The 22,860-nt window shown below is 37.5% G+C and overlaps 1 protein-coding gene across 12 annotated transcripts in view; it reads right to left on the bottom strand.

The window, feature by feature from the left end:
• The window catches only part of G3BP2 (G3BP stress granule assembly factor 2), a 78,994-nt gene that overhangs the window by 10,070 nt on the left and 46,064 nt on the right, over nt 1-22,860 (bottom strand). For 5 of the 12 annotated variants that reach the window (XM_070614633.1, XM_070614632.1, XM_008521967.2 and 2 more), the window contains 7 exons: nt 7,710-7,828; nt 4,673-4,754; nt 3,706-3,879; nt 2,818-2,908; nt 2,011-2,113; nt 1,318-1,498; nt 218-316 (listed from right to left, as the gene is read on the bottom strand). In XM_070614633.1, coding sequence (XP_070470734.1) covers nt 218-316; nt 1,318-1,498; nt 2,011-2,113; nt 2,818-2,908; nt 3,706-3,879; nt 4,673-4,754; nt 7,710-7,804 — 825 coding nt within the window. In that variant the 5' untranslated portion in view covers nt 7,805-7,828. Of the gene's footprint in view, nt 1-217; nt 317-1,317; nt 1,499-2,010; nt 2,114-2,817; nt 2,909-3,705; nt 3,880-4,672; nt 4,755-7,709; nt 7,829-22,564; nt 22,817-22,860 lie in introns of those variants that run through there. The other 7 variants (XM_070614638.1, XM_070614635.1, XM_070614637.1 and 4 more) reach the window with 3 other exon arrangements.

Genomic DNA, 22,860 nt, shown 5'->3' with positions numbered 1-22,860 from the left:
CAACTTAATCTGTATTCCACACACCCAAACCCCAAATACCACCTATGTAGATGATGAATGGAGATTTGGCACTTAAAATGTGTGTAGTGACATTTAATACCATTTTCTTGGTATATTTAAATCCATAATTTCTGATTGACTCATTTAAAAAAGTTTAAAGATAAAGCAATTGGCAATGTAACAAGGATACAATCCAATGTGTTCACAGATTGGTTACCTGTGAGACTGGTGCTTTAACATGGGGTGGAATTCCAGAGGAAGAAACAGTACCACTAGGAGGCAGGTTTTTACTGGTCACTGAAGCCCAGGAGAAAGCCTGCAGGAAATGCAACAAACCTAGACTACTAATCACGGAAAACCACCAACATTCCTATAGGGAAACTTCCAAATATATATATTCTTTTCATTTCTAAACTATTGCTCTACATTAGAGGACTCCTAAAAGAAAGGCACACACACACATGCCAGTCTGTGTGCCAACTTTCAAAATCTCATTAGGCAAGATTGTTTGACTCTTTCATCTGAACTACTAAATAAATCCACGAGCTTTATGCTCTAAGTAGATGAGCAAGTGGCAAACAAAACCACTAACAACTACACATGCTAGAAAACTAAGAGCCTAATAGAACCAATTTCTTTCCCCCTTTGGGGGAAACTGGGTGTGTGATGGTGTTAAGGGGAGAGGGGAAGGATAGGAAAGAAGAGAGAACTAGCTGGAAACTTTAACAGACATTCACAAATTGAACAAGGAAATCTCCTCCTCTCACTACTCAAATACACTTTAACCTTCTACTTTACAGAAAGATAAAAGATGTTTTAGGTAGGCTTAAATGATACACTATGGGTGTCACTCATCTTTCCAAGATAGTTTAATTGGTGTAGCAAGGAAACCGTTTCCATTTAAACCAGAAATAACAGGTATCTGTTCTTTTAATACAAGGCCAACTTGCTTAAGTTGGGAAATTGCATGACTCCTGTTGCATCTGTGTGCAGAGGACTCAATACAAAATGAAAGAGCAACTCAGTTTTATACATGGACTCGAATAATTTCACATAAGATACTAAACACCGCATACAGACAAGGATTTACCTTAAATTTCACTCTTAGGGGTATTTTCTTTGTGTGTGTGTGGGGGAGGGAATACAATGAAATTCCTCAGGATTACAAAAAACCCCACAGCTTCTTCCATATACATAAAAAAAGCATAGTTTACTATATTAAACAATTGAATATAACAGAACAAAGATCATGCTTCATTAATGGCACCAAATATTAAAGTGTGGTGTTACAGGTCTAAAGAGTTCCTCTGATCTAACCTTTGGTGGTTCTTGTGGCAGAGAAACAGGTTCAGCTGGAGGAGGAGAAGTAGACTTTTCCTCTAATTCTTCTAAGTTCTTCTCCTCCACTTGTGGTTTCAACTCTTCAGTCTTTGTTTCAGATTCTGGCTCAGGTTCAGGTTCATGAGAGGATTCTTCTAAAGGCTCCTCTATGCCATTACTACAATAAAGTATTTTGTTCATTTTTCAGTATGAGCGAAATGATCAGTTCAAATAAAATTCAGTACTTCTCTAATCCAACAGGCATAACTAGTAACAAGCTATTTTGAAGCCAAGTCCAATAAGAACTAGAAGGCAGAAGGGAATAATACTCTCACGAAGCAGCATTTCCTTAAGCCCACAATTTTAAAACTGGAACACTAAAAATGTTTACTTTATTACTAACTATAAACAAGCTTCATATTTATAAAAATAAAATATTCACTCTCTATGTTGTCCCAAACACTCTGCATTATTCACTAAGTGATTACTGTCTTGGGCCAAACCATGTCCAATTTTTGAATAAAACAATTCTTTCCAAATTTCTTGGATATACACAGTAAGTACTCAAACACTGGCCTGATAGGTAGCTTTATCAAAAATTTACTTCCAGTAATAATTCTAGGAACAAGAACCACTTTACAGGTACATTATAGTTTAGACCAAAGCTGGCCTTGCCCATCTTATTCTTACGTCACAGGGTGAGCTTCGTAGTAGCCACTGTTAGCATTTTCTTGCACAGGTTCTGGAGATGGCTGCCTTTCTTCTTGTTCCTCTTCTACTTCATCTTCTGATTCTGACAATACATAACACACCACAACTCTTTTTAAGAGGCTTAACAAATAATTCGATAGACATATTTTTAATATTTAAGGAAGTGATATGGTAGTAAAAACAAATTGGTCTATTTCTTCAAAGGCATTCAACTGCAATATTTCCCTGTTCTCTTAAAAAACTGAAGAGCAAGATAAAGTTTGGTACTTACTCTATTTTAAAAAAGGTCTATTAGTAAGAAAAGAATAGAAAATCAATGATAGTAAACCCCTAACTCAGTTTCTTTGTCACATCTATTCAACAGAATAGTGATAAAGGAAAAAAACTGCCAGCAATGGAAGATCAATGAAATAATTATGGTATAGCCAAAAACTGACAGCCAAGAAAGATATATTAAGTGAAAAAAGGCAAGCTTCGAGCCAGCATAACTCTATTTTTATAAAAATTAGTATTGGCAAGTATAAGATTCCACAAAATTATAAAAGGCACCAAACTCTTGGTTATCTATAGAGGAGGAGGTTGAGAGAAATTTTTTCACTTTCTACATCTGATTTTTACATATCTTCACATAATAAACATCTCTTTCTTTTATAACAAAAAACAAAGGAACAAAAAGTAGAAAAGGGGGTTTGACAGTTAAAACAGAGGCAAATTTCTGTAAGTTTCATACTTTTCATGTCCTTAAGAGTACCGATGGAACCGTTCTATCTTGAAAGTTAACCTCACCTTCATCAAGTTCTGGTTCAGAATCACCAAATACTTCATCTTCGTAACGAAACATATCATTGTGAACATAAAACTTATTTGGAACAGATCCCTACAGAAAAACAACATTCAAATATTCCATAAATTCCCATAAATGTGGCATTACATAAAAGAGCAAACTATATAGCATACACAATTTCTATTTTAATATTACAGACATAAGACAACATAATTCTCCAAAGTTAAATATACTACGTAAATATAAAGTAAATTAAGAGATCACTCAAAGAATACTGGAAGGCAAGGGGCCGGCCCAGTGGCACAGCAGTTAAGTGTGCACGTTCCGCTTCAGTGGCCCGGGGTCCACCAGTTTGGATCCCGGGTATGGATGTGGCACTGCTCATCAAGCCGTGCTGTGGCAGGCATCCCACATATAAAGCAGAGGAAGATGGGCATGGATGTTAGCTCAGGGCCAGTCTTCCTCAGCAAAAAGAGGAGAATTGGCAGCAGATGTTAGCTCAGGGCTGATCTACCTCAAAAAAAAAAAAACAATGGAACTCAAGAAATGGCTACTTGATATAAGAGAACAAAGACCAAGTAACAAAAGGAAGTTTTCCATTTTGTTTAGTATGGAACCTATGAAATACAATATGCTCTTTCTATTATTTCTCTAATCTTAATCATCTATTTACACATTTGTACCAGTATCTGACTTTTACTTTTAAATAGCCAAAGTGCACACACAGACAAAGCTCAAATAAATTATATCAATAGGTCCAACACAAATTTCTCAAAAATAGCTATATGCATATCTAAACCTGTAACAAGAAACTCTTTGGACACTTCAAGCAACTAATTAACAGCCAAATAAAATTATGTGAATGAAAATTACTTGAAATGAAAACTTACTTCAGGAGCCAAAACAAAGGTTTGCATAAACTTCCTCTCTGGCTGTCCGCTGTTAGAAAGCAAACCCATGACCTGGACAACTACTCCATCACTCAAGGTTGCATGAGCATCCACATGACGAATTTTAGTATGACATTCACTGAAGTTCAGAGATAATACTTTGTGGTGTATATCCTTTATCAGGAAAAGAAGCGGGGGAAAACAAACTCTTGTGATAATGTAATTACCTATACAATACCACAGACCTTCACAGATTTCCTCACAACTCTAGAATATTAACTACTTAATCTTTCTGCCCTATTTGAGTCCACTCCACCATGCTATGCATTATTGTCAGACAGATATTCCTAAACCACTATTTTCAACATGTCACCTCTCTATACAAGAAATCACAATGGCCTTCTCATACCCATGCAGTAATATCGCTTTGTAGAGCTTTCTCCCACTATTCTGTACTAAGTATTTAGTCACTCACACAACTGTGTTGACAACTACTTGACCTCACACCTAGTTTTACTTTACTGTGTGTTTGCTGATGCCATTTCTTCTACTTTCAATTTCCTCTTGTTTGGTAAGGCCAAATCCTGTAATTTAGAATAGAGCTGAGGTTCCACGTCCTCTACAAACTCCTAACAAGCATATACTTCTGTGCATTCCTGTAACATAAGGTTTAGCCCACATTTGTATAAACTTAATACCAAGTCTCAACTGGTTCATGTATAAAATACATCACGGATATAAAACATCCCACCTTCTTTGTATCCATCCCCATAATACTGTGTTTCATACAAAATGGACGTTTATAAGAACTCAAAGCAGATTTGACAATTATTATGACATAAATTCTAGTTACAACTAATAATCACATTCAAGAAGAAATCCATGGACACAACAAAGCTTTTTTCAAATCTCTATCTTAATGCAAAAAGGAAAAAAAAACTAAAATGTGTATGAAATTGATACTTACATTTTGGCCATAAACAGCCTCCTGGGGCTTTCCACTAGCATCTACTCCACCATGAACGTAGGAAGAATTCCTGCCATAAAACCTGTAAAAACCATTGATAATGATTAACATTCAACTGTCAAGAGAAATCTAAGAGGCAGCAGAATTCTGATGTCAAATGGACCCAGTTTCCAGGTCCAGCTCTGTCACTCGTTAGTTGCATAATCTTAACCAAGTTACTTACGGTCTTTAAATTCAATTTCCTTGGTTATAAAACAGAACAGTAACTACTCCACAGGGCTGTTGTAAGGGTTAAATGAGTAATGACACACAATCCTTAGTGTGCCTAGGACACTAAATGTACACTCAAATCATTAGCTATTCTCATCTAATTCTTATCACATCTATATTTTTAAGTGGAAGAATAAGATGTTGTTCAAAATACATTCTAAATACTGATGCCATAGTAATTGACCCATTTTTTCCCCTTCAGATACAGAAACGCAGTTATCTAGATTTGTTTGAGACTCAAGATGCTGTTTAACATTCTATTCAGAGTTCCAAACGATTACTAATTCCAAAGGCACAGATTAAAACAGTTTAGTTAGATTTTAAATAATTGAAACAATTCAGAGACAAGTAAAAAAAATCTACAGTATTTCAGCATCTAATTTCCTATTAATTTTTACACTGCTCTTAAATACATGATAAATTACTGTTTCTCTGGCATTACCTAAAGCAATTAGAATTAATCTTTCCAAGTTAAGGTTATCAAACATGCAAAGTTAGTTTCTTCATAAAGAGAACTCAGCTCTATCGTAATAAAACATGTGTGACTTCCTCTATCCTCTATGCCAAGCAATGTTCTCACTGCATTATATATATGGATTCGTTCAACCCTCTCAACAACCTCATAACATAAAGCACTGTTATCTGAATGAGGAAACTGAGGTTCAGAGGAGGGTAAACTAACTCCCTTAAGGTTACCCTACCCATCAAGTGGGGCAGCTAAGACATGAACCCAGACAGTTTGGCTCCAAACTCCATGCGTTTTGTGTGTGTGTGTGAGGACAACTGGCCCTAAGCTAACATCTATACCAATCTTCCTCTATTTTATGTAGGATGCTGCCACAGCGTGGCTTGACGAGTGGTGCTAGGTCCATGCCTGGATGGGAAACCAGAAAACGCCAGGGTGCCAAAGTGGAGTGCATGAACTCAACCACTACACCACCGGGCCAGCCCCCAGAGTCCATGCTTTTAACCACTACTCATATTTTTAAGTTTACACTACTTTACTACTTTCTCTCATGTGCTACTGGTAAGCATGTAAAGTGCTATCATTTTTCTGGAGGACAATCTGGCTGTAAGTATGTGTAAGAAAAACCACTAATGATTGTACCTTTGAATTAACAATTCTACTTCTAGGAACTTACCCTAAGAAAATAACTAGAAAGCTACACAAAAATGCATGTGTGAGGATATTCATTACAGCATTAACAAGTGAAAAACTACAAACTAAATTTTCATTAATAGGGAAATTGGTTACATAAGTATAAAATAGAAGTTGGCTGTATTATTTGAAATGATGGTGGAAAGGCTTACTGTTTTAATTTTACTTTTTTTGGTCATTACAAAAAAAATTTCCTTGTTAAAAAAAAACGCTAAAAATGTTAGCATACACATTGTGAAAAGATGAAATATCAGGACCGGCCTGGTGGTGTAGGAGTTAAGTTTGCACACTCTGCTTCAGCGGCTGGGAGTTCACAGGTTCGGATCCCAGGCAGGGACCTAACACAACACAGCTCATCAAGCCACACTGTGGCAGTGTCCCACATAAAACAGAAGAAGATTGGCACAGATGTTAGCTCAGGGCCAATCCTCCTTACAAAAAAAAGAAAAAAGGGACTAAATTTCACATAATGCCCTATTAATTAGATTCTCCCCTGCAAACTCTCTCACATAACACTGTCAACAAGAATGTCTTTATTCTTATAATTAGAAAAGTGTACAGGTATTCATTTTGTTTTGTTTTGCTTTCATGGTTGGGAGGTGTTAGCTATATATATTTTAAAAAAGCCTCCTTGGGGCTGGCCTGGTGGCACAGCAGTTAAGTTTGCACGTTCTGCTTCAGTGGCCCAGGTTCGCTGGTTCGGATCCTGGGTGCAGACCTACCCACTGCTTGTCAAGCCATGCTGTGGTAGGGGTCCCACATATAAAGCAGAGGAAGATGGGCACCGATGGTAGCTCAGGGCCAGTCTTCCTCATCAAAAAGAGGAGGATTGGCAGCAGATGTTAGCTCAGGGTTAATCTTCCTCAAAACAAACAAACAAACAAAATCCTCCTAGAGTGACACAGAGAATATTACACACATGTTTAACAATGTAGGGCATATTACAAAACATAACTTTAGAATGCCCAGCATGCTTATAAAGAGTACCTATATATAAAAGAATGTACGTCTTCTTAAGAGCCTTTCTCACATTAAGTGGCAATAAATTTATCCTTAACTCAATTGGCTAGGGTGTTCAACAACACATACTTACAAAGCCTAATCCTTACAGAAGTCTCACTCACCTTCCACTTGCTAAAATACACCAGGAATAACAAAAATTATAAATACTATTCACAATATAAATCAACTTCCTTTCAATCTCTAGAAAAAATAGGCTTACAGATGTCCAACTCTTGCCAAAATAGTAAATAAGGCTACTGTTGCTGTTTTACCAAGGACTATTATTTTGTATATCAATCAGAGGAAATTCCACAAGTCTAATCACTTAAGTGATTCATTTTCCTAACATTGCTATAGAGAACTTAGGAAGATGACTTAAGCCTGTGATTTCAAATTGCAGACTGAAAACCCATAAAACCAAGGTTTTTCTTTTTTAATGAAATATAGAATACGAGAGTACATAACTGTATTACGTGTGTGTATAGACGTGCATGTGTTATATAATGGGATACTGTCAGGACATGAGATAAGAAAGACAAAATATATGTACTCATATTACAGAAAAGAAACTGAATAAAAATACTAAATAATCCACTTAAAATTTACCTGTGTAAATATTCCGGAGCTTTATTCAGCAAAGTATAATATTGCCTCACAAACTCCCGCCCTACAAGCAGCGGACTGGGCTTCTCCATAACCATTTCTTTGCTGCACAATGTCAAATGCTAAGGGAGCAAACACAAGAATAACAGCTATTAAAAAGTCATTTTTGTAATCTTCCATGAAGTAAATTTTCTTAGCCATACAAATGGGAATAAAGAAAATTAACACCATTTATTAAACAGTAGTTTGCAACAGCAAAATAATCAATTCCCAACAACTACTGGTGATCTCTAACATTTGCACCTGCCCCCCCCCCCCCGACCATCTCTTATTTCTTGACAACTCCCTGTCCCTCAATACGGAGGGAAGTAGCACAGTTCTCTTTCTTATTCCCCAGAGTCCAGAGCTGCCTCGGACTCCACTCCAAACACCATAATCAAGTCTTTCCATTCACAGTACCTTTTTCCTTTAAGGACCATTATCTCCTCTGTTCTTGGATTCCAATGATTTTTAAGAACCAGGCAGAGGGCACAAATCAGGACTTGGGGATTACACTTATCACAGGGAAAAGGTAGGTGGTCTTTGCCTTCTCTCTCCTTCTAGGGATTAATTTTACTATTTTCGAAATGATAATGATTACCATTAAAAATCACCAATAACTTCAGTACTCAGAAATAATAGTCTTTTATACTTGGTGTACGTCTTTCCAATCTTTCTATTAATGAAACATCTAACTACATTCCAGATACTGTTTATACTAAACGGGATAACCTGTTGAAAAAGATAAGACTCTAGCCCTCAGGGATTTTATAATCTGTCATGGAATATAAACAAACAGGGAGCAGAATGGGTTAGAGGTGCTATGGATAAAGTACCTCTGAACGGAAATCTCAAAGGTAAGGCCAAGAAAAACAAGTACAAAATTAAAATGGACACACAACCTCTCACCATTTACAGTACATGATTTACAGGTTTACAGCCTTTAGAACAGTCAAAATTATAACATTAGAAAATGGAGAAAGGGGAGGGAAAAAAAGAAAATTTGAATATTACTTGTTTATATCTAAGTGTGCATCTACTGGGCAAATCAGGAAGCAGTTTAAATTCCTGTGTAACAAATTTCAGTGTAGGTTTCCTTTAAACAAAAAATTTTATAGGCAAAGACAGACCAACCTAACCACTACAACTGTTATACTGTTTTTAACAAAAATCAGGTACCAACCATATTGGAGCCTACAGATAAGCCTATAGCTTTATACAATTCTAGTGACTCCAATTCAACTTTTACATAATGCTCTATTCGGTTTCCTGTATTTCCTTTTGCAACTGTCCTGAAACTCTCAGTCTACAACGTCCCCCCAAAAGATGTTTAAATTTTTATATAATGCCTCACTTGCTTTCAAGAATAGTTAATCACTGCTTCTACTGGCAGGGTCTGGGGAAGGGGCATTGGCAAGAAGCAGCCCGTGAAGAACCCAAGCAGGCCAAGGAGATGGAAGAGGAAGACGAGGCTTCCACACAGAAACAGAGAGGAGCAGAAGCCGGAGGAGCTAAAAGTGAAGGCCACGGGGAAGGGTCCTCTGGCCACAGATGGAATTAAAAAATATGGCAGAAAGTAAGCTGTCCCTTGTGCCTGAGGCAATGGTGACCCTTACTTCCATTCCTGTTTAAACATCTGGATTCTCTGCCATAACTAATCTGTTGCCACTTATAGCTAGAAGTAAGTGTTGTCTTGCAGCTTGTTGTATATTTAAGAATAAATTTTGTAAAATAAGAAAAAATTCATATCGTGGCTTATGTGTTCAATTCTTTTCACTCTGCTATTTCTTCTTAGCTGTGAGATCACAACAAACCCAGCCTAGAATCCTGACAACCTGCTCTTCAGTCTTCGTTCTACCTTGAATTATGTGCCACCTACAATTAAACCAACTCAATAAAAAAAGTTAACTTACAAAGCAGAATCAGATACTGTCATTTCAGGTACCATTAGTTTCCCCTAAATCAAAAAACTTCCAACAACAAGGATCGAACACACTCTAATGCATAAAAGGACTCATTTGCTACATTCAAAGTAATAAACTTAAGCAACACAGTATTATTATCTTGAAAGATGGGGAAGGATGAAGAACAGCAGACTTTTCTACTAAAATTTTATAAAATAACTAAAATGTGGAAATTATACACACTTTAATACTGTAACAACTGTTGTTAAAATAATACTAAGACATGGGAAGATACTAACTTACACTCTGAATAAAACAATTGTGTACAAAATAGTTTTGTTCAAAGGGTTAATGACATAAATGCTATTAGGATTGTTTCTGGGTTTCGGGATTCTGGTTTTTTCTTATTTCTCCTCCATATTTCCAGATTTTCTACGGTGACACATTTTATTTATACCAAATCTCCCATCTTGTTTACAAAATACACATTCACCTACCATTTTTGTCACTTACATATAACTAAAGTAAAAAAAGGTACCAAATATACTCTCAATACAAAGAAAAGTCAAAATACACTAGAGTTATTCCAACAAAGTTCAAGAGAGGCTTCAAATTGCCCAGTGCCTATACAAGTCACTGAAGTATTATGGCTATGATATCACCAATGTAGACAGAGAGCCAGGCAAGGGAGACAGGCAGTGGAGGTAACTTTTACTCGACTATTGTTCAATAAATTATTATTTATTCAAAGGAGGTAACGCGAAAAGTGAACTTCAAATGGTGAACGAGATAAAGCAATGTTAATATAAAAAGCCTAAGCAAGTAGCTATACGTAAGAGGCTATGCAGAGTCCACCTTTTTAAGGTACAGGGAGGCTCCCACAGGAAATGCTAAAACCAAATGATGTTACTCAGAGGATGGTGTTTCAATTAAATTATACTGACAAATATAATCACAGATCAATTACTTTTTTACCATAACTCTGATTTAAAGTGACACAGAATTTAGAGGGCTAAAATGTAACTGATGGATGGAAATCAACCATATCAACTAGAAAGTACAGTCATGCACCATGTTAACGACATTTTAGCCAACTACAGAGGTCCCATGAGATTAGTACCACATAGCCTAGGTGTGTAGTAGGTTACACCATCTAGGTGTGTGTAAGCACACTCTACAATGTTTGCACAACGAAATCACCTAACAATGTGTGACTGTAAAGGTATTAGAGGGGGGAAAGAAGCAACCTCACTGCTATCTATTTTCTTAATGCCAGGCTAATTTGTGTGTTCTACACAAACAACTGCCATCCTGCCCATCTTCTCTGCTAGAGTAGAAAAATTAAGAGTTCAATAAATAAGGAATGCATCAAAGTAGCATTAGGAATAAATTATAGATGAACCACCAAAAAAGGCAGTTTGGGTAGTTGTGGAAAATAAGACTTGGAAAAATTAGTAATATAAAATTTGCATTTATAATTCACACACAGTCAGTGTATATAAGAAGGTTGAAAGAACAAAAGAGCCAAATTACACACTCAGAATAAATGTGATTACAAGAATTGTGCCATTTTATTATTCACAGCAACGCACTCAACTCACGGGTAAGCAATTCCTGAGATTCGGGTCCTTTCATTTCTTTAACAAAATTTATCAAAACAAAAAAAACCCTTAGAACACGGGAATGAGAAAAAAGATTTTAACTAAGACCATGAAAAACTCATGACCTTTTTATCTTGATTTTCTGATTTTCAAATTGAGAAGAGATCTCTGGTCAAGCCTACAAGACTATATACAGCTCAACAAAGACAGCCAAGATTAAAGGATACTTATAAACAAAAGGAATCTTCAAAAGCTTGTTAGCCTCTAGCTCCTTCCAAGAAAAAAGCAATTATCATCTCACATTTTTTAGAGAAAAGTGAAATTCTATGTGTTAAACCCCACTTTCCCCCATTAATACTGGAAAATGTGGAGACTGATCCCATATTGGGATGAACAATGTAAAATTTATTCTTTTCCTTGTCAATTAAAAACAATATCAATCCATTTATTCATCCAGATACCAAGATGATTATACCTGGCTTCCCTCACTATTTACAGAGCCCCAACTACTTCAGAGATCATTCTACTCTCCAACTCTGTCCACCTCGCTAAAAATCCCTGTGTATGTTCATCAATATACCTTTTCTTTTTCTTTTTTTAATTCAATTTAAATTAATTTCTTTTTAATTTAATTTTTTTCTTTTTACTTATTTGGGCTTTTTTGGGAGGAAGATTAGCCCTGAGCTAACATTCCATGCTCATCTTCCTCTACTTTATACGTGGGACGCCTGCCACAGCATGGCTTGACAAGTGGTGTGTAGGTCTGCCCCTGGGATCTGAACTGGCGAACCCCAGGCTGCCGAAGTGAAACATGTAAACTTAACCACTGCGCCACCAGGACGGTCCCCGACTTTTACTTTTTTTTTTTTTAAAGACTGGCACTTGAGCTAACTTCTGTTGCCAATCTTCTGTTTCTTTTTCTGCTTCTTCTCCCCAAAGCCCCCCAGTACAGAGTTATATATTCTAGTTGTAGGTCGTCCTTCTAGTTGCACTATGTGGGGCGTCGCCTCAGCATGGCTTGTTTAGCAGTGCCATGTCTGCCAAAGCAGAGCAGGAACTTAACCACTCGGCCACGGGGCAGGCCCCATCAATATCCTTTTATTCATTCCTATTTCTTAAAATGTTTCCTCTTCACTTGCCTAGATGAATTCCTGAAGCACATCTACTCCAGCTCTCACGGGAAACTGCTCTACATAAACTGTCACCATTTTTCTGAATCTCTTAATACCCATTGAGAGGGCAGTGGAAGAGAGGAAGAAAGTAACACATATACACAAGAAAGATAGAAAAGAAAGTCCCACTGGGCTTCATATCCTACAATTTGCTCACATTTCCTCAATTTCATAGTAACTATTTTTTAAGAAAACTGTTATCAACCAAAGTTATCACCCACTTTTCCTTCCTTCACCAAAACTTTAGCTTTTAGTTACGTACTTAAATTTTTTGTTTACTTTTTAGTTAGAAGTTCAGTGAATGACTAGTATAATGGGGCTTCCGCCGAAGCAAAGAATCTCAGGCAACATTAATATAAGTTTAATGTCTAAAATAAGCTGACAGTTCTGTTCTACTTTGCACAAGTTAAATACTAGGTGGAACAGTGAATGGAAATTACAGGAAGGTAGATTTAGATTCAATATCATGCAAGAATAACTAGAATAGAGCTACATCACGAATGGCCACTCATTGCAGGTATTTATTCCAGAGAGTAACTGAATTATTTAGCAGAAATACAGTAAAATAGTCGTATGTTCAAAGTTAGACTAAGGTTGCTCCAAGGCTAGGATGCTAGAAGTCTATGAACAAGAACTAGGACCTTTGACTCCTACTCCAATACAGTCATGTGTCGTCACTTAATGATGGGGACATGTTCTGAGAAATGCATTGTTAGGCAGAACATCATGGAGTGTACTTACACAAACTTAGATGGTATAGCCTACTGCATATCTAGGCTATAAGGTACTAATCCTATAGGACCATAATCATCCATGAGGCCCACTGTTGACCAAAACATCATTATACAGCCAGAGCATGACTGTACTCATTCCAAACCTTCCTATCTGTAATGCTAACAACCGTACGCATTTACTTGGACTCAACTAAAATCTGTCCCCCTGAAAATCTTTCCTGATTCCTTAATAGAATATAATTGTCTTTCCTCTGAATTCTCTAAGTACTTTGGGCATTTTATTAATCATATTCTGCCTTAAATTACTAATTGTGCATTTGTCTTAATTTTCCTCTTCTCTACTCCTCTCTCAAATATAATCTGAGTTCTCCCTTAAACGTAATTCTCTGGAAAGTCACAATTCTAAAAAATCCAATGACTTCTCAGTCTTCTACCTGTCCACACTATCACTGTTGACCTCCTCCTCCCAATGCTTCTAGATTTCTACAACTAAACAACTTTCCTTCTCACCAAAATGCAGAAGTCCTCAAGGTCCTGTCTTCTAATCTGGCAGTTTCAGATAGTCTAATGGCTTCGGTTTTCTTATCTGCCTAAATTTGTATATAGTCTCTACTGTGCGTGCGTGAACTCAAACTTTACACTTTTAACCTCTTGCTGAATAAACACAAATCATCTCATAGGTAACCCAATATACCCATCACCCCCATACAGAGAAAATAGTTTCCTTATTTCTGTTAATGGTGCTACCATCGATCTTCGCTTGAAAGCTCAGCTCTAAGTGACTTTCCCTCTTTAAGCTTCAAACTGAAATCCTAACAACTCAAAAAGTCTCTTGGAATTTGTCCCATCCTTTCCACTCCCATTTAATTCAGGTCCTTTAATTCTTCCTCAAAAGTCTTGCAAGGTTATGTATCATACCTATGTAGGATACAATAGAATCCAAACACCTGCTTTCCATTTGAAGTATAATGCCCTCCACAGAAAGCCAGACTTAACACTGGAGGTCCTAACCAACCTTTCAAATGTTTATCTCCCATTACATTTCTCACCTCTGTAGCAAATTCTATGCTCTAAGAATACTATACCACTCACCATCATTCCCTGAACCTGCAATTTTCATTCTCTATTCCTCTCTTACTTCATTCAACAGTTGGATGAATGGGTGGGACAACACAAATTCATCCAAAATTTACTGAATGCCTACTATATATGTGTCAGAAACTATGCAAGAAAAAACAATGGTGAATATCATAGACTCAATCTGCTGCTCCAAATAAATCTAAAGTCCAGCGAGAGATGGACTCCTTAAACACAATTATCTTATGTGAGAAATGCTACAGCCCTACCACAAAGAACGTATCTCTTGAACCAGGAGCAGAAATCTGATGTGTAGAAAATGAGGAAGTGAATATTCCAAGCCAGAGCTAAAATGAGAAAAATTTGGGGGGGATGACTGTCTCCTCAAAACCTGACACCATCAAATCTTTCCCCTCACCACTCTTCAAAAACCTACTCAAGATCTTATTCCAATTCTACCTGGTTTTCCTAGCTGGGTCTCCCAGGCAGAATTAACCATTTCTTCTTCTTACTATTGCGTTATCTCTTCTTTAGCTCTATTAATGCACTTAGTCCTGGTAATATACTTACATATGCATAAGCACCTCGCCCTCCTGTTTGCAAGACTCCTCTGTGCTAATACTGAGCATTCGCCTGGCAGTGTTATGCATCCAGGAGATGCTCAAGAGACATTCTTCACAGCATCTACCATTACTTTGCACATAACAGGATTAAAAAAAAATTGAATGAATCTGTGATTCTAAAGACCTCCTAAGGGGCTGGCCCCGTGGCCGAGTGGTTAAGTTCACACGCTCCACTGCAGGCAGCCCAATGTTTTGTTGGTTTGAACCCTGGGCGCGGACATGGCACTGCTCATCAAACCACACTGAGGCAGCATCCCACATGCCACAACTAGAAGGATCCAGAACGAAGAATATACAACTATGTACTGGTGGGTGGGCTTTGGGGAGAAAAAGGAAAAAATAAAATCTTTAAAAAATAAAGACCTCCTAAAAAAAGAGAAGCAACCTATTAAAATACAAAGATACTTCAAAAGTTAATGAATAAAACTGCTATGCGGCAATACTAATCAAAAGATTAAGCAATTAAATCATCAACTATGCAATTTCAAAATATTTTAAAAGTCAATCTTCCACATAGCTTTGCTTATTTATATGTAAACGAACATATGGGTACACATCCATTTACACGAACACACACTATTCCTGTAATATAAAGTTAGAGACTTTTGAGATTAACTAAAGGTCGAAACAAACCAAGTACAGCAGTTTTAGCAAATAATTTTAAGAACTTTTAGAGATGAATTTCCAAAATCTAGCATTATAATAGACCCACATAGGGGGCTGGCCCAGTGGCACAGCAGTGAAGTTCATATGTTTTGATTCGGTGGCCTGGGGTTCACCAGTTTGGATCCTGGGTGTGGACACGGCACGGCTTCACACAGCCATGCTGTAGTAGGCATCCCACATATAAAGTAGAGGAAGATGGGCACGGACGTTAGCTCAGGGCAAGTCTTCCTCAGCAAAAAGGAGGAGTGGCAGCAGACATTAGTTCAGGGCTAATCTTCCTCAAAAAAACAAACAAAAAAACCCCAATAGACCCACATAACATAGTCAACTTATTTTCAAAGGTACTACAGTAATTTTGTTTTTTTAACAAAATGATTTTGGAATAACTTGACATCCATACGTTAAAAGCAAAAAGAAAGTGGACTCATACTTTGCACCACGTACAGAAATTTCCTTGAAATGGACCACAGGCCTAACAGTAAAACCTAAAACTGTAGGCTTCTAGAAGAAACACAGGAGAAAATCTTGGTAACCTTAGGTTAAATAAAGATTTTAGGGGGCCAGCCCGGTGGCGCAGGGGTTAAGTTCCTACGTTCCGCTTTGGCGGCCCAGGGTTCGCCAGTCTGGTTCGGATCCCAGGTGCGGACCTATGCACTGCTGCTTGTTAAGCCATGCTGTGGCAGGCGTCCAGCATATAAAGTAGAAGAAGATGGGCACGGATGTTAGCTCAGGGCCAGTCTTCCTCAAAATAAATAAATAAATAGATTTTAGATAAGACACAAAAAGAATAAAAGAAAAAAGTGACAAATTGGACTTTCATCAAAATGTAAAACTTCTGCTCATTTAAAGGTATCACTAAGAAAAAGAAAGCACAAGCCACAGTATTGAAGAAAATATTTGTAGAATACATATCTGATAAAGGACATATCCAGAAAATACAGATCTCTCAAAACTTAATAAGAAAACAAGAAATCCAATTTAAAAATGGACAAAAGATGAGAATATACACTCCACACCAAGACATACAGATGACAAACATGAAAAGATGCCCAGCATCACTAATCATAAGAAAAATGCAAATTAAAACCACAATGACACATCACTAAACACCTACAATAATGGCTAATGTTAAAAATCTAAAAATACTATCTGCTTCCAAGGGTGGTAAAAATAGGAACAACAAAATGATATAGCCACTTTGGAAAACAGTATGGCAGTTTAAAATTAAAATTAAACATGCATGTCCCATACTACCCAGCAATCACACGCCTACATAACTGCCCAAGAGAAATGAAGCATATGTCCACATAAAGACCCGTATATTGTTTACAGCATCTTTATTAATAAAAGTACAAAAACTGCAAACAACAAAATGACCATTAGCCAGGTGAATGAACAAACAAACTCTGGTAAATGAGCAGTAAAAAGAACTTATTGATAAATGGAACAGCATGGATGAGCTTCAAATGCAGTATTCAAAGCTAAAGTCAACACTATGTGATTGCATTGCTATGACACTGTACGATGCAAAATTATAGGGCTAAATCAGACCAAGGGCTCGAGGTAGAAGAGAAACAACTATAAAGGAATTGGAAGGAACTTCGGGGATGATGGAAATACCTTACATCTTGAATGTAGTAGCAGTTTCATGACTACAGTTATATGTCTGTCCAAATTCACAGAACTGTGCACATGAAGAGTGGTTTTTACTGTTTGTAAATTATTTCTCAATTTTTAAAATCTACCAATACAATTATGCTCCATTATGTCAGTCACCTCATAAACATTATGGAGAAGCTACCACATACCAAGCATTTATAAGGGAAACACAGCACCCTGAAATCAAAAATATTCAACAGTTCAAAAAAGGGGCAATTTGGATCTGGCTCCGTGGCAGAGTGGTTAAAGCTCCACGTGCTCCACTTCAGTGGCTCAGGTTTGTGAGTTCGAATCTCAGGCACAGGCTTACTCCACTCACCACCCATGCTGTGGCAGTGTCCCACATACAAAAAAACAGAGGAGGATCAGCACAGATGTTAGCTCAGAGCTAAAGTTCCTCAGAAAAGAAAAAAAAAAAAATTCAAAGTTGCCATCTTTCACCTAAATTAATAAAAATGAAAATGATAATATCCTGTGTTGTTAAGGGCATGGGAAAAACAGGCTCCTTCACACACAGGGTTGGAAATATAACTTGTTATAACCTTTTGGAGATGTAATTTTGCAGTTTTAATCGAACTAATTAAATGAACACATAACCAGTAATCCCACTTCAAAGATACATTACAGGGGCCAGCCGGTGGCCGGGTGGTTAAGTTCTTGCACTCCACTTCGGCGGCCCAGGGTTTCCCCGGTTCGGATTCTGGGCACAGACATGGCACCGCTCACCAAGCCATGCTGAGGCGGCATTCCACATGCCACAATAGAGGAACCCACAACTAAAAATATACAACTAAGTAGTGGGGGGATTTGGGGAGAAAAAGCAGGGAAGAAAAAAAAAAGAATGGCAACAGTTGTTAGCTCAGGTGCCAATCTTTAAAAAATAAAAATAAAAAAGATACATTGCAGAGAAATAAATGTATGCACAACTGCACAAAGATTTATGTCCAAAGTTGTCCATTGCCAGAAAAGAAAAAAAAAATCAGTCTAAACATGTCCATCAAGGGGGAAATGGCTTAATAAATTTGCCACAGCTATAAAATACAGCACTACGTACTCATTAAAAATACGAAAAAAACAGGGACTGGCTCAGTGGAGTATCGGTTAAGTTTGTGCCCTCTCCTTCAGCGGCCCAAGGTTCACATGTTCAGATCCTGGGCACAGACCTAGCACCACTACTCAAGCCATGCTGTGGTGGCATCCCACGTAAAATAGAGGAAAGACTGGCACAGATGTTAGCTCAAAGCCAATTTTCCTCACCAAAAAAAAAGAGGGGGAACAACAGGCAAGTTATAAATGTAGACAAGAAATACTGTCTGCAAAAGTAATAACCAAACTGTAGAATAATATTACCAGTCCTATTACTTCAAACAGGCATGACAGAAAAAGAAATATAGGTGTTATGGGTCCAGGGAAGAAAAAAAGAAGGAAAGCTATATACCAACTTTTAATACCACTGGTAAGATACTTACAATATTGTCTGAGTATTACAAAGAGCATATATTAAACTTCGTAATTTTTAAATTTTCATTTAGTTTCTGATAACAGATTCATGATACTGGTTAGGAAACATGGATCTAGAATAAAGGTTGCAAGTGAAAACGCATTTAGCACTACTAGTAAAACAAAAAACTAATTTCTGACACGCCTACATTAGTGACAATTTATGGTTAAAGTCTGAGTGTGCTTAAATATTATCAACTAATTGAAGAGAGGACTGAGAAGGCTGAGATGAGGGAAATAAACTAGTAAAGATGCCATGCTGGAATATTAAATGAGCGGCTACAGAGAAAGAGTAATAATGAAAAATTTACTGCCTAGAACCTAAGGTGTACTCTCCAACTTTAATGTTTCCAAAAGGTAATTTAAAAACATTTGATACGCTTACTTGATACAGTACTATTTTTTCTGAAAACCTGATATCAATGATCTTCAAAACAAAAATACAATAAAGTGAACCCCAACTGTGAAACATCTGTTCATATGCAGTCATTAAAATATTGTCAAAGACTATATAAAACCATAGGAAAAAACACAGAAAAACATAGTATAAAATTTGCAACTAAGGTATGACTTCAAGAATGTGAAAGCAATGTAAAAAAATTGGGTAAAAAAAATGAAGCTAATATTTTATAGCTACTGTAGCAAAATATTTACCAGAGGAGATTACAATAGAAAAGACACAGTAATACAAGGAAGATGATTTTGTATTCCATCAATTCTCTTTAATCTCAGAGATCGCCGAAATGGCATCTCCATTCTTATTAAAGGAACTTCTCCATTACCCATACAGTGATAAAATGGCTAGACCCACATATCATAAAAGTGAATTAAAACTGATAACTTCAAACACCTGGCTACAACCACCACCACCACCACTACATATAAGCATCAAAGTGCACAATCAAAAATTCACTCTAGGGGAGGAGCCTGGAATGTCCAGATCACCATCTATAACAAGTGATAAGAACGGTGGTGTCTTTGCTTAAGTAGTTCTGGGGGAAAAAAATTTCACTCATCGCAAATCACTGACATGAAATTTCATGTCACACTTTGGTGGCTATTTCAATGCTGGAGAAAATGACCTAAATGAAAAGAGCTGAGAAATCAAGACACTATGTCATCTTACAAAAAAAAAAAAAAAAAAGGTCAGGAAAGCAAAAGAAAACGACATTTAGAAAAAAATCTACAGAAATAATTTTTTGGCACTGTAAAGTTACATATACTATATCTTGCTTCTTATAAAAAGAATAAGATCTTTAGTAACAGGATGCAGTTCTCTTTACTAGAAAGAAACTATGTTACCAATTTGTCTATGCTTGTACACAGCTTATCTCTACTATAGGATATTTACTCCCTGTCCCCTCTACAGCCCCTTACTCAGAGGGGCTCACACTAGTCAGGCCCAGGGCTTTTCTCACTGAGCCACAGACTACACCCATTCTCAACAGGTACACTCATATTAAAACTTTCTGAAATTCTTTGTTAAAAATGACTTTACCAATCAAAACAGCAATGCATCTCTCTTTAGAGCAGCAACCTTCAATCTCTGATGTGGCAGACCAAAGAGTCACAAACAATATCTAAGAATCAGTGGTAGAAATAAACAATAAAACTTAGTTGTAGATCAAGCCTTTTCTTTCCTCAAAGCCCAAAGGTATGGAGGCAAGTTTTGAAGTTTAGCAACTATTAACAGTAACCAAACATTAAGAAATGGACATGCTGTCTCACAAAAATAAAACCATGTATTTATACTATGCTTTAAAGTTTAACAAGTAACCTACCCGTTCCTTTATCTCCTTGAAATAGATAGGCTATTAGCTTCATTTACAGAAAAGGAAACTGATGTTCAGGGAGCCTAAGGAAAGTTCAAGGTCCCTCAGTTATAGTTATGAGAAGGTTTGAAATCAGGTCTCCTGTCTCTAGTTATGTTTTCATTACACTTGGGTTAAGAACAAGTGCTTTGGAAGAACAGCCAGGGATACAAAAATATAAAAAACTTTTCAAGTCCAACTGTTAGCATATTTGATACTGTTGGGAGAAGCCAAAAGAACAAAACAGTAATGTAATAGGAAATCCAAGACAGTCGTCCCAACATACCTACAATGGTATATCAAAATAGGGTAAAATCTCTAGAAATTAAAAGATAAAAATAAGCTGAGGCATAGCAATCAAGAAACTGATTCTATTGCTTCTGACGCCAGTCCAGAATTCTGGGAAAATAACCAATTTGTTCTATCAGCTCTTAAGAGTCTACCAGTGGAGATCAACTAAATTATGTTTGTCAATTAAACACCACTGAATTTAAGTTCAGAAACAACCCTTAAGTTTGTACCAACTAAAACTAGCCTTGAAAAAGGGTCATTCACTACCTCCATACCCACTCAGCATAAAATGTGGGGGAAAAATCCTATTTAAAGCAACCTAGGAAAGAATTTTCAATCCTGATAATGGTTAATCAATAGCAGTAATTCTGCAGGATAAAGAAGCTGTTAAGAATCTAAAGACACTATTAGTACTCATAGATTTTCAGTAACTGATATCAAAATTTTCACATTTGACCTCGCATAAGGGAAATACGGATAATGCATATTTCTTGCTACCAACAGTGCCAATACCACTCAAAACTCAAGAGCTGTCTTTTGACAAGTTAACTGCTCAGCTGCTTAACTGAACACTCAATTCGACTATCAAATTACTGGACTTATTTTCTTCTTCCTTCTGTACTTCTGATCCCCAACCACCCCACAAGCACTCTGGGTCTCTCTACTCTCAATACTTGTTCATCAGTGACCAATATTTCAACCTCAAATATTCAACAGCTTGAGCCATAACAGTTCTTACATAGTAAGCAACCTATTTGAAGTCCTTATCCTCCCTACAATTCCTTGATAACCTTTCAGGATTAAATAGCCTCTGGAGATTAAACCATAACACAAGGATACACATGACTAATGCCAAAAATTTAAGAAAACTAGAAGGCAATTATCACCAAAGAAACAATACATACTTCAGTTCGAAGAAATTCAAACTAATCCTACGGTCTAATTTTTAAGACCAGAAATTTTGGATATCAAAAGGACCACTGGATTCTAACAGGGCCAAATATTTACTGTGAAACTTTGTTCACATGCCTTAAGCTATATTAACTTCCAAATATGGAGCTGGACAAGGAGTTCCCATCTTCGTCCCCTCCAGCATACAGGGCGCCCAAACTGCAGTTAATGGTTCACAGATCCAGGTACAGGCAACGCTAACATTTGGAAGACTAGCACGAAGTGTGGGGCCCTAAATCTAAAAAAACAGTATTTTAACGCAAGTTAATATCACAACAATCATATGGGAGGAGTGGGAAACAACTAACAACTCTGCTATTATTCCAGCTTTGCTGCACGTGGGTGGTGGTAGTGGTGTTTTGTTTTAAAGAGAGCAAAGGCACCTCCCCCCCACCCCCCTCCCCAAATCTGTTAAGAAACTAGGTATACCTTGGGGGAAAACAATTGATCTATGCGGAAAATTGTTGATGCAAATCCATATTCGCCCCAAAGCAGCACAGGGCCATCTTAGGAAATCTGCTTTTAGAGAAGCAGGTAAAATTCGATCATATTCGACTAACAAAATCGACACCATTTAGGGAAGCCTATGTTCCTCCTCTTGACTATCCTTTCTGCCCCCCCTACCCCCCACTCCCCACCCAACAAAGTATAGGAAGAGGAAAAGACCCACTCCCCTAAACACTCAAACGTCTTTTCTACTCCTGGGTCAATAAGGCAACGTCCGCACAAAAAGGACACGAAGACAGTGCACGTTATACATAACCCCGGTTTCTGAGCACGTTCGGGATAAACCCGAGGCGAGCAAGACCGCGGAGCCTAGCGGCGTCTACCTTGAAACCCGGATTGTGTTTCCGTGCACAGAAATGGTGCCCGGAGGCCGCTACTTTCGCATCTGCGTCGCTTCTGCCTCCGCCGACACAGCCTCTTTTCCCCTCCCCCACGGGCGGGGCGGCGACAGCCTCTCCGCTCCCAGAGAACCGGGAATAAGAGCCGCAGATGAGTCGGATGAGGCTGGTGGGCTGCCCACCTAAAACGTCCCCTTCAGAAAGCCCATTCCCCACGCCCCATACTAAGCCTCCACGAGCGCACCTTTGGGAGCGGCTCGCCACCTCATCCCCAACAGACC

The sequence above is a fragment of the Equus przewalskii genome, chromosome 3, assembly GCF_037783145.1.
Source record: "Equus przewalskii isolate Varuska chromosome 3, EquPr2, whole genome shotgun sequence".
NCBI classification, from domain to species: Eukaryota; Metazoa; Chordata; class Mammalia; order Perissodactyla; family Equidae; genus Equus; species Equus przewalskii.
Note: the sequence above shows the minus strand (reverse complement) of the source record. Positions and strands in the feature narration are given on the sequence as shown.